At 38.6% G+C, this 16,205-nt stretch overlaps 1 protein-coding gene and 2 long non-coding RNA genes across 4 annotated transcripts in view; 2 read left to right on the forward strand and 1 right to left on the reverse strand.

Annotated features, from left to right (window-relative positions):
- The first annotated feature begins 1,709 nt into the window (after positions 1-1,709).
- On the forward strand, positions 1,710-9,652 carry LOC118764647. Its single transcript, XR_005000465.1, has 3 exons — positions 1,710-1,785; positions 6,676-6,678; positions 9,639-9,652. It is a non-coding gene; the product is annotated as an uncharacterized LOC118764647 (long non-coding RNA).
- Positions 9,653-12,842: 3,190 nt separating this feature from the next.
- LOC118764646 lies at positions 12,843-14,638 on the forward strand. The gene is made up of 3 exons (XR_005000464.1): positions 12,843-12,989; positions 13,361-13,626; positions 14,115-14,638. It is a non-coding gene; the product is annotated as an uncharacterized LOC118764646 (long non-coding RNA).
- LOC115214760 (myosin regulatory light polypeptide 9) overlaps positions 14,245-16,205 on the reverse strand; it is an 88,942-nt gene continuing 86,981 nt past the window's right edge. For both annotated transcript variants that reach the window (XM_029783785.2, XM_036505619.1), the window contains exon 5: positions 14,245-15,620. In XM_029783785.2, coding sequence (XP_029639645.1) covers positions 15,516-15,620 — 105 coding nt within the window. In that variant the 3' untranslated portion in view covers positions 14,245-15,515. The remainder of the gene's footprint in view (positions 15,621-16,205) is intronic.

Here is a 16,205-nt window from a genome sequence, read left to right on the forward strand (position 1 = left end):
AGAGGACAAACAAGGACAGACAAACGGATTAGGTCGATTATATCGACCCCAGTGCGTAACTGGTACTTATTTAATCGAGCCTGAAAGGATGAAAGGCAAAGTCGACCTCGGTGGAATTTGAACTCAGAACATAAAGACAGACGAAATACTGCTAAGCATTTTGCTTGGCGTGCTAACGTTTCTGCCAGCTTGCCATTTCCTATTGATTATTGCAATAAAATGTAGAGGTCAAAGATAACCATTCAACATCTCTTTTGCTTACCAATGAAGGTCTTCGGCCTTGTGCAAAGAGATGGCTCTGTTCAAAATCCTTGCAAAGACTGGATACACAATGAGGATTGTTCAACCATTCCATTCAAATATGAAAATCAGGTGTAATTTTGTTTGATGGTTCTTCTTCAAAATTGTCTGGCATTCGTAGTAGAGTGAAACAAGACTCTGTGCTTGTCTTCACCCTGGTCATACACCAGATCGGTTGAGAAACTTCTCAGTCAGACCTAACTAAGGATGAAAACCAAAGTATATGAAGTATACATCAGAGACATGCTGTATGCAGATGATGCAGCACTGGCAACAGATTTGGAGGAGTGATTGCAACACCTCTTGGACAGTCCTACAAAAAGCTGTTAAGACTTGAGTTTGACCAGCAGTCTGAAGAAGACAAAAGTGAATGGGTGAAGTGTTGAAAACTCCCCTATCATTACCATCAACAACTCCCATCAAGAGATAGTCTGTGAGTTCATATGCCTTCACTCCAACACTATTGACAACCTCTCCGTGGAGCCTGAGATCAACAGAAACTCTTCCCTCTCTCTCTACATAAGAAGAACAACCTTGATACTAGCCATACTGACAATAAGACTCTGGGTGAATAGTATGCTAACACCAAGCTCAAAAGTTGCAATCTACAGAGCTTGTATTCTCAATATACATCATGGCTGTGTGACCAAGAGCATCTATTCTAGGCACAAGTGGCATCTTAACATTTTCACTTATGCAACCTGAAATCCTTGACATCAAGCCACAAACAATGAGATCCTGGATTACACCTGGATACCAAGCTTCCTCATCCTATTGTAACAATCCTCCTATTTCTTGTAGTTGAGCCATGTATACCATGTGTCAGATGGGGCCAATTTGTTTGACTAAAGAGTAAAAGAGTATATATTATTTTATTGTTTTACTTGTTTCAGTCATTTGACTGTGGCCATGCTGGAGCAGCACCTTAAAGGGCTTTTTAGTCAAAAAATTTGACCCCAGGACTTATTCTTTGTAAACCTAGTACATATATATATATATATATATATATAAGGCACAGGAGTGGCTGTGTGGTATGTAGCTTGCTTACCAACCACATTATTCCAGGTTCAGTCCCACTGCATGGCACCTTGGGCAAGTGTCTTCTACTATAGCCTCAGGCCAACCAAAGCTTTGTGAGTGGATTTGGTAGATGGAAACTGAAAGAAGTCTGTCATACACACACACACACACACACACACACACATATAGATATATATATATATAATATATACATATGTATATGTCTGTGTGTCTGTGTTTTTCCTCCTACTATCACTTGACAACTGATGTTGGTGTGTTTACAAACCAGTAACTTAGTGGTCTGGCAAAATAGACCGATAGAATAAGTACTAGGCTTACAACGAATAAGTCTGGGGCCAATTTGTTTGACTAAAGAGTAAAAAGAGTATATATTCTTTTATTCTTTTACTTGTTTCAGTCATTTGACTGTGGCCATGCTGCAGCAGCACCTTAAAGGGCTTTTTAGTCAAAAGATTTGACCCCAGGACTTATTCTTTGTAAGCATAGTACTTATTCTTTCAGTCCTTTTTGCTGAACTGCTAAGCTACAAGGACATAAGCACACCAGCACCGGTTGTCAAGTGATTGTGGGGGGGACAAGCATAGACACATATACATAAATATATACATATGTATACAACAGGCTTCTTTCAGTTTCCGTCTACCAAATCGACTCACAAGGCTTTGGTTGACCCAAGGCTACAGTAGAAGACACTTGTCCAGAGTGCCATACAGTGGGACTGAACCCAGAACCATGTAGTTGGGAAGCAAGCTTCTTACCACATAGCCACACCTGTGCCTATACATATATATATATATAATATATATATATATATGCCTGTATGTGTGTATATATATGTGTATATATATGTGTGTATATATAATAATATATATATATTTATATATATAATAATATATATATATATATATATTTATATATATAGACCAGGCAGGACAAGTGAGCCCAGCCCACTTATGAATGCCTTTCCTCCCTTGGACACAAAGACCTGTTGAGGCAAGCAAAGTCGATATAGAACCTCATCTGACGACAGGCACCCATGCCAACCCCCTTTGCTTGCGAAGACATGTTGGAACAAGCGAAAGCGAAATCGAAATCGAATTGAACCAGCCAGGACCCCTGGTCTGGTGGTACGTAAAAAGCACTATCCGACTCGTGGCCGATGCCAGCGCCCCCTCCACTGGCTTCCGTGCCGGTGGCACGTAAAATATACCAATCCGACCGTACGACAGGCACCCATGCCAACCTCCTTTGCTTGCGAAGACATGTTGGGGCAAGCGAAATCGAAATCGAATTGAACCAGCCAGGATCCCTGGTCTGGTGGTACATAAAAAGCACTATCCGACTCGTGGCCGATGCCAGCGCCGCCTCGACTGGCTTCCGTGCTGGTGGCACATAAAATATACCAATCCAACCATGGCCGTTGCCAGCCTCGCCTGGCACCTGTGCAGGTGGCACGTAAAAAGCACCCACTACACTCACGGAGTGGTTGGCGTTAGGAAGGGCATCCAGCTGTAGAAACATTGCCAGATAAGACTGGAGCCTGGTGCAGCCTTCTGGCTTCCCAGATCCCCGGTCGAACCGTCCTACCCATGCTAGCATGGAGAACGGACGTTAAACGATGATGATGATGATGATGATATATATATATACATACATATATATTTATATATATATATATATATATTATATATATATATATATATATATATATATATATATATATATATATATATTATATATATATATATATACATATATATACACACATACACACCACACACACATAATCACATACATATATGCATGTATATATATATTTATGTATGTATATATATGTATATATATATACACACATATACATACATACATACATACACATACATATACATACATGCATACATACACACACATACATACATACACACATACACACATACATGCATACATACATACATACATACACACATACACACACATACATGCATCCATCCATCCATGCATCCATCCATCCATCCATACATACATACATACATACATACATATTAATGCTGGCATGGAAAAATGGATATAAAAACAAATGAGAAGGTAAAATACTGCATGAAAGCAGGAAGTCTTAACTTCAAGAAGGAAAAAAAAATACATTTCCTTCTTTTTAGAACTGAGAATTTTAAACAAAGAATTTACTGGGTAGGGCAAGTCTTTCTAGATTGCAGTTGCTTTCTCACTGGCTGTTATTCATTATGAATTCCAAGATTTACCTAAAGAGGGCAGGGAGGGAGAATATTCAGTGGGTAGTTGAATAAAAGTGGGATGATAATGAGGTGGCCAAAAGGGTGCAATGGATGTAAAAACAGCGGGTTAACTTGGTTAAGTTTTATTTGTGAAATACGTTTGTTTTTGAATTTCCTGCAGAGAGTGGTCTATGTTTGTGGTGGTAGTGGTGGTGCCAGTGCTAGGAATTTGACCTGGCTGCCCCCAAAAGCTGAGGAACCACTGCTCTAGAGCAGTGCTTTTCAAACTTTTTGCTGGAGCGGAACCCCAAGGAAACATTCCACTGGCTCGGGGAACCCCTGTGCAATAATTTAATAGTCTTATGCACACATATAGGCGCAGGAGTGGCTGTGTCGTAAGTAGCTTGCTAACCAACCACATGGTTCCGGGTTCAGTCCCACTGTGTGGCATCTTGGGCAAGTGTCTTCTGCTATAGTGCCGGGCCGACCAATGCCTTATGAGTGGATTTGGTAGACGGAAACTGAAAGAAGCCTGTCGTATATATGTATGTGTGTCTGTGTTTGTCCCCCTAGCATTGCTTGTGTTTACGTCCCCGTAACTTAGCGGTTCGGCAAAAGAGATCGATAGAAAAAGTACTGGGCTTACAAAGAATAAGTCCCATGGTCGATTTGCTCGACTAAAGGCGGTGCTCCAGCATGGCCGCAGTCAAATGACTAAAACAAGTAAAAGAGTAAATGAGAGAGATATCTGCACAGGAAAATTTAAAATTACTGCCGATTTTAGCAGTTTTGTAACTTCTTGCGGAACCCCTAGACTGTACTGGCAGAACCCTAAGGTTCCGCAGAACCCTGGTTGAAAATCACTGCTCTAGAGTATCATATTATTAATAATTGTTATTGATCTATGGATTGCGAATAACATAGTCATTACAAATACTTAATATTCATTCAGCTTAATCTAATTGTAGTTATACTTTGAGTAGCAACAGTTGGGTAGATTACATATCCCTTTCAGATAAACAATTGACGATATATCCCACCATTGGTATAGGAGCTAAGTTATTGAGTGGTTGAAGCAATGAATGCTTAACTGAAATTAATAGGAACAGCTAATTCTATTCCATTAATAAATGGGACAATGAATTGATTGGATGTTAGGCTACACATACTAGTCTTTAGTTTTATATTTCATGTTTCTGCATGCAAATCGTACAGCTGTACCAACATCTGTATCTACTAATAAATCTATAGTCTTTTCTACTCTAGGCACAAGGCCTGGAATTTTGGGGGAGGCAGGGGCCAGTTGATTAGATCAACCCCAGTATGCAACTGGTACTTAATTTATCGAACCTGAAAGGATGAAAGGCAAAGTCGACCTTGGTGGAATTTGAACTCAGAACATAAAAACAGACGAAATACTGCTAAGCATTTCACCCAGCAGGTTAACATTTCTGCCAGCACAAGGCCTGGAATTTTTTTTGGAGGGTGGGACAGGGGCCAGTTGATTAGATCAACCCCAGTATGCAACTAGTACTTGATATATCGAACCTGAAAGGATGGAAAGTAAAGTCGACCTCGGCGGAATTTGAACTCAGAACGTAAAAACAGACGAAATACTGCTAAGCATTTCACCCAGCAGGTTAACATTTCTGCCAGCACAAGGCCTGGAATTTTTTGGGGTGGGTGGGACAGGGGCCAGTTGATTAGATGAACCCCAGTATGCAACTAGTACTTAATATATCGAACCTGAAAGGATGGAAAGTAAAGTCGACCTCGGTGGAATTTGAACTCAGAAGGTAAAAACAGACGAAATACTGCTAAGTATTTCACCCACCAGGTTACCATTTCTGCCAGCTCGCCACCTTACTAATAAAACTATAATAAATAACAAAGTGCTTTCTTTAGTGTAAATTAGTGGTTCCCAAATTTTTTCAGGCTGCCACCTACTTGTCACTTGGGCCACATTCCTAGCACCTTATCATCACCCCGTCACCACTCACCACCATAAATATAGACAACCTTTCTGCAACAAATTTAAGACAACTGTATTTCACAAATAAAACTTAACCTGATTAACCCAGGCGCAGGAGTGGCTGTGTGGTAAGTAGCTTGCTAACCAACTACATGGTTCCGGGTTCAGTCCCACTGCGTGGCATCTTGGGCAAGTGTCTTCTGCTATAGCCCCAGGCCGACCAAAGCCTTGTGAGTGGATTTGGTAGACGGAAACTGAAAGAAGCCTGTTGTATATATGTATATATATATATATAATTATATATATATATATAATATATATATGTGCGTGTATGTTTGTGTGTCTGTGTTTGTCCCCCTAGCATTGCTTGACAACCGATGCTGGTATGTTTACGTCCCCGTCACTTAGCGGTTCGGCAAAAGAGACTGATAGAATAAGTACTGGGCTTACAAAGAATAAGTCCCGGGGTCGATTTGCTCGACTAAAGGCAGTGCTACAGCATGGCCGCAGTCAAATGACTGAAACATGTAAAAGAGTAAAAGAGAGAGTAACCCATTATTTTGGTTTTCTTTTTTACATCGATTGTCCCCTTTTGGCCAACCCATTATCACTCCCACTTTGCTGCAACACCCCCACTCCTGTCCCTTTCCCCTGCTCCACCCCCATGGTCTTTGCACCCTACCTTGATCTTTCCATTGATGCCCTCAATCTTTCCATCACCCCATCGGCCTTTCCACTGTCCCAGGGAGGCAGTACCACGAATTTGGGGAACCACTGGTGTAAATGAATACAAAGATCTCATTTCATAACAAAAATAAAGTAGTACTTATAGAATGAGTACCATAAATCCTTAGTATAGTCCGCCCTTGAGTATAACACACTCTTCTTTCACTTCTGACTTTCTATGGAAACTTTTGATGCTACTATACATGGTCTGATCAATAAGTATCCGGACTGTTGCCATAGTAATGAAACTAAAGCATGCAGAGTGAAGCTTCTTAGCACAGCTGGACCTTGAACTCTGCTGTGCATGCACACTAAGTTTTAACATTCTAGCTCACTTTTGCTGTTTACAGCAGTGCTTGGAAGGAAGGTGTGTAGCGTGTAATTGTCGCATTGACCAGGATAAAGAAAGTTGAGCAGAGAATCTACATCAAATTTTGCCAAAAGCTTGGTGATACCTGCTCAGAGGCCTATGCAAAGTTTGCAAAAAGTTTTCATCGTTCTCGACACAATCAATGGAGATCTTGTGCAACTGAAACCTGAGTGTCTTTTTGGTCAGCTGACACATGTCTCATACCCAAATCTTCAGCAATAATGAACTGAACTGAACCGAAACTAATCTGCATATCCTCTGATAACTCACGGATGGTGATTCAATGAGTTTCCCTCACAGTTGCATGCAATGTTTTTCTCATTTCTGCTGGTTGCAAGTCTCCCAGAACGATTGTCAGAATTGACATTTTTTCGGCCATGTTGGAAACGTCTGAACCACTCGTACACTTGTGTGCAGCTCATGCAATCCTCTCCATACACTTTCTGTAACTTTACAGAGGCCTCTGAGCAAGTATTGTCATGACAACTTACTCTGTCTTGGACAATGCTACACACCTTCCTTCCAAGCACTGCTGTAAACAGCGGAAGTGAGCTAGAATGTTAAAACTTGGTGCACATGCACAGCAGAGGTCAAAGTCAATCTGTGCCAACCATCTTCATTCTGTATGCTTTAGCTTCGTTACTATGGCAACAGCCAAATACTTATTGATCAGACCTCGTCTATACATAAATATATTGGGTCATCCCATAAATAATGTGGTTTTTTTAATACATCTTCTATTTTTCAGAATTAAGATAAACAAAGGTCTTTTTTAATCTAAAATATCCTCTCCTTCATCTTCTACCGTGCTTTTCCATCGATCTGCTAGACTTGCAAGGCCCCTCTTCCAAAATTCACTTGCCCATAACGAAAAATACTCCACTAGCACTGTTCTGACTTCGTCTACAGAATTCATATTTTTTCCGTCCAAATGATTTTGAGGACTGTGGAATAAATGATAATCAGGTTGTGCAATGTCTGGAAAATATGGTGGATGGAGCATTGTTTCCCATTCAAACTGCTCCAGCCTTTGGAATGTCATCCTTGCTGTATGTGGCAAAGCATTATCCTCATGGAAGAACACCTTTCGTCTTGAAACCAAAGATGGTTGTTTTTTCTTCTAGTGCTCATTTAAGCCGCTCAAGCTGCTTGCAGTAGATTTCCTTTGTTATCATTTGGTTTGGATTTAAAAGTTCAAAGTAGACTAAATCTTTCATATCCCTCCAAACAGATAACAATACCTTATGTGGCTGAAGACCTTCTTTAGTCTGGGATGCAGGTGTTTCTCCTTTCCTTACCTATTGTCTTTGGCACTTGACATTTTTATAGAGAACTCATTTCTCATCACGAGTCACTATTCGGTCCAAAAAAGGTTCATTTGTGAGATGTGACAGCAAAGAAGAGCACACATTCACTCTCTGTGCGTGATTAGACTTGGAAAGTTTGTGAAGAACCCATTGACCCAATTTGCTGACTTTTCTGATGGCACACAGGTGTTGATGAATGGTTGAATGACCAAATCCAAGCTTCGCTGCTAGTTTCTCAACAGTTACGATAGATTTTGTTCCACTAAGGTTTGCAGGACGTTCTTGTTGAGCTCTACAGATCTTCCAGGACGAGGCTCGTCTTCTAGGCTGTAGTTACTGGAACCACCTTTGATACTGGCTTACGCTTATTGTCCGATCCCCATATACTGCATTAATATTCCTTGCATTGTTGTCTTTATCGAACGCATAAAGCAAAATATGCCGTATATGCTCCTTTGTCACTTCCATTATAGCTTTGAAAAAATATCTGTTAAAATGGAACTGCACTCTTGAAAACTGGCACAAAGAATAAGTACAAGGTAAAATTACTACCTGCTTTTATAGTAAGTTGATGCAGGTAGTTTATCCTGTCCCTCTCTGACCTTTAGTTCATACACTTGAAAAAAGCCGCATTATTGATGGGATGACCCAATACATATATATTAAATTTATTATTTTAAAGCAAGTTTAAGAATAACAACAGAACATTTACTTGATGAAGGTACTCAATTCTGAAAATAAAGTAAAATTTATTACAAAACTTAGTTGATTAGGAATTAAAGTTTTCCTGATGACTTCTTCAACCAGTTGCATAATCTGATTGAAGTCCCAGACAACACAAATTTTATAAAATGTGTGTGTGTGTTTGCTTATATACTTAAGGACATACATAAGCCAAAATGCTCAGACACTTATGAATTGACGTATAGAATGCTAAACCAATACATGCCAACAATGAGGAACTAACCAAGGTAATTACCAAAAATATCCAACATCAGGTACAGATAAGGATTTAGAAAATTTTAGCAATGTTGCACCCCGTCTCTCTCTCTCCATCTCCACCACATTTCATTATAAGTAACACTACATCACCACATCCCCACCTCCACCAGCAACAACAGCTACAGGCTAGTCTGAATGAGGTCCCTTCAGGATGAGAAATCGCAATGATAAAATAGCTTTGGTGACGTGAAGCAGAAATATCTCCCAAGCAAATGATATAATTATAAAAGCCTATCCTCTCATTCTAAATGGTATTATCTTCAATTAGGTTTTTCTACATTACCATCCCCAAAGCTGTTTATCAAACCTTCACCGCCCACTTTTCTCTTTTAACTTGTATTCGCTGAAGCTTTAATTATTTCATTAATTACTCCCTAATTAACATTGTTTTTCATGTAAGAGATACTACACTGAAATTAAAACCTTTGTCAATGTATACTTTAGACAGAATTGTAATGTTATTCCATAATCTAAACAGCAGTGGTATTGGCGTCAGTTTTGGTGGTGCTATTGAATAATGAAACACAAGTTCTTCAGCCAAACCAAATGTTTAAATAAGTAATAATTAGTAGCTGAAATTATTATTATCTTTACATGTAAATTTTCTTGAGATTATCACGAACATCATAAATTCTTACTTCTATCCATTTTGTAAAGATGTGGTTGCTTACCTCACCAAAAAAAAAAAGAAAAATATTGAGGCTGGTATAATCTAATGGGTGAGTGATAATGATTTCAGTTTTGGAGAGAGGGGCAAGTCAATTACTTTGACCCCAATACTGATACTTTTTTTATTAACCCTAAAAGGATGAAAGCAAAGTTGACTTCGGAGGAAATTGAACTCAGAATGTAAAGAGTGGAACAAACACCTCAGGGCATTTTTTGATGTTCAAATGATTCTGCCTGTGCTCCAGTGTCTGCTGTGAGTTCCTACAGCTGAATGCCCTTTGTACCGCCAACCATTTTACAGAGTATACTGGGTGTCTTTTCTGGGACAAGTATATTGGTTAGCCAAGAACTTATCATTGCACCTTAGTCTCTTCTACAATGATTATTTTAATGCCTGCTTTTTCCTGTTGCAGGAGTTAATTGAGTCTGAAGCATGGTAGATTATCACCTGCCCACCACAGTGGAACAAACAGAATTGATGCCTTAAAACCACCTTGATAATGTTTGCCCATGAAGGACATTGGTGATGGTGTCACGTAAAAAAGACCTAGTACATTCTGTAGAGTGGTTGGCACTAGGAAGGGCATCCAGCTGTTGAAACCAAGGTGTGGCTCCTGCCAAACTGTCCAACCCATACCAGCATGGAAAACGGACATTAAATGTTGATGATCCCAGTCTTGTGTGACCTTGTCAGTAGGCAACTCATCATTTTCAAATTTGACATTATTATTCCATCTCAGAAGGTGGCAACTTAATAAAGTTTTTAGAACGGGCAAAATGCTTTGTAGTATTTCTTCCATATCTCTGCACCCTCAGTTCAAATCTACCTTTCATTCTTTCAAGATCAATTAAAAAAGTACCACTTCAAGGTAGTGGATTGACAGAACTGCTTGATTAAGCAAGGTTCTTTGCAGTATCTGTGTTGGTCAATGTTGGAGGCCTTTTTCCTAGATAAAAATTAGTGGCTAATACAGTTAACACAAGGCATTTTGCTTAACCCTCAAGCAGTTCTGTCAATCCACTGCCCTGAATTTGTACTTTTTTTTACTGACCCTCAAAATTATGAAAGGTACAGTTGACTTTGGTTGGATTTTAACTGAGGGAACAGAAAGTTGGCACCATCTGGCCAAAGGGAAATATTACCTTGCTTGGAAACAGTTGAGGATTGGCAATGGGAAGGGTATCCAGTTATACAAAATCTGTTGCAATGACTTCTGTCCAACTCATGCAAGCATGGAAAAGAGGACATTAAACTGATAATGAACAAAATATATCATCATGCAAATTCGTATGTGTATAGGTGGGTGTATTCTCCCAATACATACATATATTAGAAGTATGTAGATTCTAATATATATGTGCATACAGTAACTAGTATCATAGACCTATACCTGATGGTTTTGTGCAGTCAGTCTTGTTGGTCAGCTGTATTCATCAGAGGGTTGAAAGAAATAACAGATAATGGATAGTTTTGAACAACATCTAACATCAGAAAGAGTTACTACAGATAATAGCAGTAAATTCTATTTGACACCACATGCATCAGGAGGATGTTCCTAACAATGAATGCAAAAGAACTAAGGCACGTAGTGGTTTGCTGTTTTTATTTAATTATAGAATTGGTGTGATGTGACAAATAATATGAAGTTTATCTCTATGCTAGAGGTTGCTGTTCTTTGAACTATTTCTAAATGTTTATGTTCCTTTCAAAATTGCTCACATAATGTTTTATGTTTTCTTCTGCACCTCTTGATCTCCAAGCACACTACAAAAGTCATGTACAGTATACTAAATGACTGACAGAATGAATATTTTTGTTTAGATGATATTTTATTGAACACTTAATCAATATACTTTTTTTGTGAAAACTTCAGCTTGATAGATTATGAATTTCATTGCATGTTGCATATTGATTTCTTTGCATAATTCATATTTTGACTCTTGACAACACTGAACTTCTGCATACACAGCTGAAGCCCAGCTTCACAATGTTTTTGTTAATGATGGCATTTATGGTGAAATTCCTTCTTATAAACACTCAAAGAAGACTCTCTAGATGTATTTGATATGAATGACACTTCATGCCATGGGGCATGGACTAGCTACTTGATACAGCTTTCTTTTCACTCCTCACTATTTTTCAGTTTTTCTGGTCTTGTCTCTTGGAATTTAATGTTTCTATCTACTATAGAAATCAAAAAATCAAATGGAAATTGTAGTTGTGATACCTGTGCTGGTGGCATGTAAAAAAGCACCATCCAAACGTGGCCGATGCCAGCCTCACCTGGCTCCTGTGCCGGTGGCATGTAAAAACCACCCACTACACAGTGGTTGGCATTAGGAAGGGCATCCAGCTGTAGAAACACTGCCAGATCAGACTGGAGCCTGGTGCAGCCTCCTGGCTTCCCAGACCCCAGTCGAACCATCCAACCCATGCTAGCACGGAAAATGGACGTTGAATGATGATGATGATGATACTGTTCCAATATCAAGTGACGTTCCTTCAACTTGGAAGCCTGCACAAGCCACAGATCTGGTCTGTTGTTCACAAACCTCATAGAAACTCCCAGTTTAATCTTTCTTCTCCAAATAAGCATCACCAACTGCTAATACCTTCCTTCTTCAGACCGCCCAGCTCTTACTCTGAAGTCACTAATTACTAGCTAATGTTTAGTGATGCACTCTACACCAAGGAGATACTTGGTGTTCACAACCATTTGGCTATCCTATTTTCTACTGAGCATGAAGTCTATTTGGCTTGCATGTTTGCCTGGGGAGTAGCTGCTCAGATGGCAAGTTAGTGTTGCAAATGGTTAGGTCACTTACATCAGAGAATTCTAAGACCATTCATTCCTCTCCTGTATAACATAACCATAGCTTCCTTGTACAACAGAATAGCCTACATGTCCATGAAAGTCACCAGCTATCTGTCAATAAGGTACTTTCTACGAACAAAGGTGCTCACAGAAACAGTACTTTGTTTAGCTGTCAATTCCCACCATAGTAAATATGCAAAAATCATCATTGTGGCCTTGTAGCCTAATGACAAGCCTGAGCTTAACTATACTAATATATTATTATTATTATTATTATTTAAGGCGGTGAGCTGGCAGAATCGTTAGCAAACTGGATGAAATACTTAGCGGTATTTTGCCCGTCGCTATGTTCTGAGTTCAAATTCTGCCAAGGTTGACTTTGCCTTTCATCCTTTGGGGGTTGATAAATTAAGTACCAGTTGTATACTGGGATCGATGTAATTATTATGTGTACAGTAAGGACAATGATAGAATTCATAATCCAAACACAATTTCAGATCAAAAATATATAATCCACACAGGTGAATGACAGTAGAAAAGTTTTTGCATTTATAGGTGTAGGAGTTGCTTACGAACCACATGGTTCCGGGTTCAGTCCCACTGCATGGTACCTTGGGCAAGTGTCTTCTACTATAGCCTCGAGCCGATCAAAGCCTTGTGAGTGGATTTGGTAGACGGAAACTGAAAGAAGCTCATTGTATATATATGTATATATTTATGTATATGTGTCTATGTTTGTCCCCCCACAATCACTTGACAACCGGTGCTGGTGTGCTTATGTCCTTGTAGCTTAGCAGTTCAGCAAAAAGGACTGATAGAATAAGTCCTAGGTTTACAAAGAATAAGTCCTGGGGTCGATTTACTTGACTAAAGGTAGTGCTCCAGCATGGTCACAGTCAAATCACTGAAACAAGTAAAGAGTATAGGTCATTAGTTCAGTTCTGAAGTTGGCATGTCATTGAATACATTGTCCTGGTTCTATGGCTGTTGGGATTAAGTTCCAGATGAATCTGGTTCAGTCCCACACAGAATCCTAATTGTTTTGCACTGTTGGATACAGACAATTGTAACTGTTGCTTCAATTGATCTCACAGAACAAAATACAAACTCTGCTCTCAGTTTCACAGTTGTGTGGCTATTAGGAGGAAGGAACATTGTCCACCTGGTCCAACAAGTATAACATACTACACAGGTTGTTGGCATCCTTTTTGTCTCGGGAGACAATGGAGTTGCGCATAAAGTAGTCTAGTCCGGCTTTTACATTTCATGTCCTGATACATTTCCTGCTGTAGCTGTGTAGTCCTATCCTGGACAAACACTCCCTCTGGCAGGTACCGCAAATGTAGCGAAGACTGTTCCTGGCTGGTTGTAATGCCATAGTTTCTTGTTGACGTCTTTTCTTGTCTTTCCATTTCTCCTCTCTCTCTCTGTCACTCCTTTGTATTCCCTCTCTTACGGTACGTCGCCAGTCTCCACGGTTGCCGGCAACTGCCTCCCAACCGCTAACAAAAAATATCGCTGTGCTGGCCATTTTTATTTTTACCATACGATGACCTAGACGTCAAAGCTAAGAACATTTTTCTCTTCCTTCTTTCTGTTAGTTTTTAGCTCCATCTCTTAGAATTTTGTTAAGTAAATTACTCGCTTCTCCCTCCTCTGCTTAAATTCTGACCTACACAGGTAAGAATGGAAAAATACACATAAAATAGCTGAAAATAAATAACACATAAAACATACACACATACAAAAAAAACAGTTGAAAAAACACAATTACTTTCCATTTTTTTTTCTCATTTTCTTTTTCCCTTCATTTTTTTTTTATTATAAAATCAGTCAGAAATAATAAGGCAGGCAAATTGAATGGAAGCAAATCAGTTCCTTGTTTCTTCTCTTTTTTTTTCCTTCTTTTTAGCAATAAAAGTATTAATTGGTGTTGTTGCTGTCTTCTATTTAATTGATGATGATTTTGGTGCAGTAGTTGGTGTGGTTCTTTTCTCTAAGACAATGGTTCTAAATTTTATAAATGTAAAAAATAAATGGACTATAGGTCTTTCTGAGCTTTTAATGCATTCCAGACAAAAATTTGTCAAGATTGCTGGTGAAGGGTTCATTTTAAAAAAAGGGACAGGAAAAATTTAAAATAAACTCAAAATGAAATCACTAACTATTGTTAAATCTAAAGAGACTCAAAATTTTGAGAAAAAAAGCCTTAGTAATTATTTATTTACACCGGCATGGAACCTTTGGAGATTTTAGAGAAGAGAAAAATGCTAGTTTGTAACTGTCATGCCTTTCCAAAGGGCACGAGGGGCATTAAATGAATCAGTTTCAATAGGGAATTGAAACCAAAATTGCAAATTCCATTTGCCATACTAATACAGCAATTGCCAATACTTGAAATAATAATATTAATATTAATAATAATATAAAAATACTTATCGTAACATATCACAATGGAATGTTATTATCTTTATTATTTCAGGTGAAATTTTTTAAAATAAAAAAATAAAAAAAAACAATATGTATATAGATATAAAAAATGAAAATTGAAGCTTTCAGATATTCTTTTCAGCTTTTTTTTTTGTAGTTGTTTTGTTTTTTGCTTTCTTAGAGAAATGAATAACAATCTGTTTCTAAATGTTGACACCAAGATGTTTCTGAACAGTTCAACATAAGATGTTTTATCCATACTTTTTTCTTTAATATTTCTTCCAAATTTTCAAATTGTTTTTCAACTTTTAAAATTTAATGTGTAATAATAATATTAAAAGAAAGCATATTTGATGTGTTTCTACCTTTTTCTAAATTTTTGTTATATTTTCTCCCAATGTTTCCAAAAAAAAAAAAATTATAAAGTTGGAAAGTTGAGAAAAATGGCTAAATCTTTTTTTTATTTAAGATCATCATCATTATTATTATTGTTACTCTTACTGTTGGTATTAATTTTGTGGAGATAATTAATGACATTATCATTAAGGAAGAAGACAGATGCTTAGATATTAGGTCAGAGGGCTTGGGGTCATCACTTCCAGATGGAGATGATGGCCCCCAGGCGAATACGTTGCATAGCGAAAACCCCTTTCAATCATCATCTTTGTCTTTCTTGCCATGCTTCAGAATCCGAGTAAATTCTATGTAATCAAAGTTGCCACTCTTGATAGGCGCTTCCCGAAATATTTCATCAACCTAAAAAATAGAAAACAGAGAGATATATAAAAGTAAATTATAATCATTGGTACTCATGTATATTTCTGTCAAAGTATATGCAAGAAATGTATTTATGTGAATCAGAGTTTGTGTGTGTGTGTGTATTTATGAGGCTCTCACAAGTGCTACTGGTCACACAGAATCCATTACCATGTTGCATAGTCGGGCTGTCAGCGACTAAACCGGCACCCCCACCAGGCTACCCTGGTGAGGAAGGTTGCCAGAAACCCAGCAGGATTAAAAACAAGACCTTTTGAAAAGTTGGATGAACCTAGTGCAGGGTCAATGGTTATCTAGCAATAGCACGAGTACACAGAAATTCCGGGATGTTGTCTGGCATGCTGGAAGACCAACTGGAAGGGAGGCACCCCTCGGCTTCTGTTGAATCATGTCTCTAGGAGGAGGTCACTCTGATATAAAACTAGATATGCAGGGAATGGCATTGGACATTTTGGGGCTCTTTGGTTTGTGCTAGAAATCATGGTGCTCCCACATCACTGAGTCTGCGATTCATATTGGCATCAGACATCTTGCTCTGGCTTGACTCTGGATAATGTCAGTAGA

This window comes from Octopus sinensis, linkage group LG8 (assembly GCF_006345805.1).
Source record: "Octopus sinensis linkage group LG8, ASM634580v1, whole genome shotgun sequence".
In the NCBI taxonomy this organism is placed as follows: domain Eukaryota; kingdom Metazoa; phylum Mollusca; class Cephalopoda; order Octopoda; family Octopodidae; genus Octopus; species Octopus sinensis.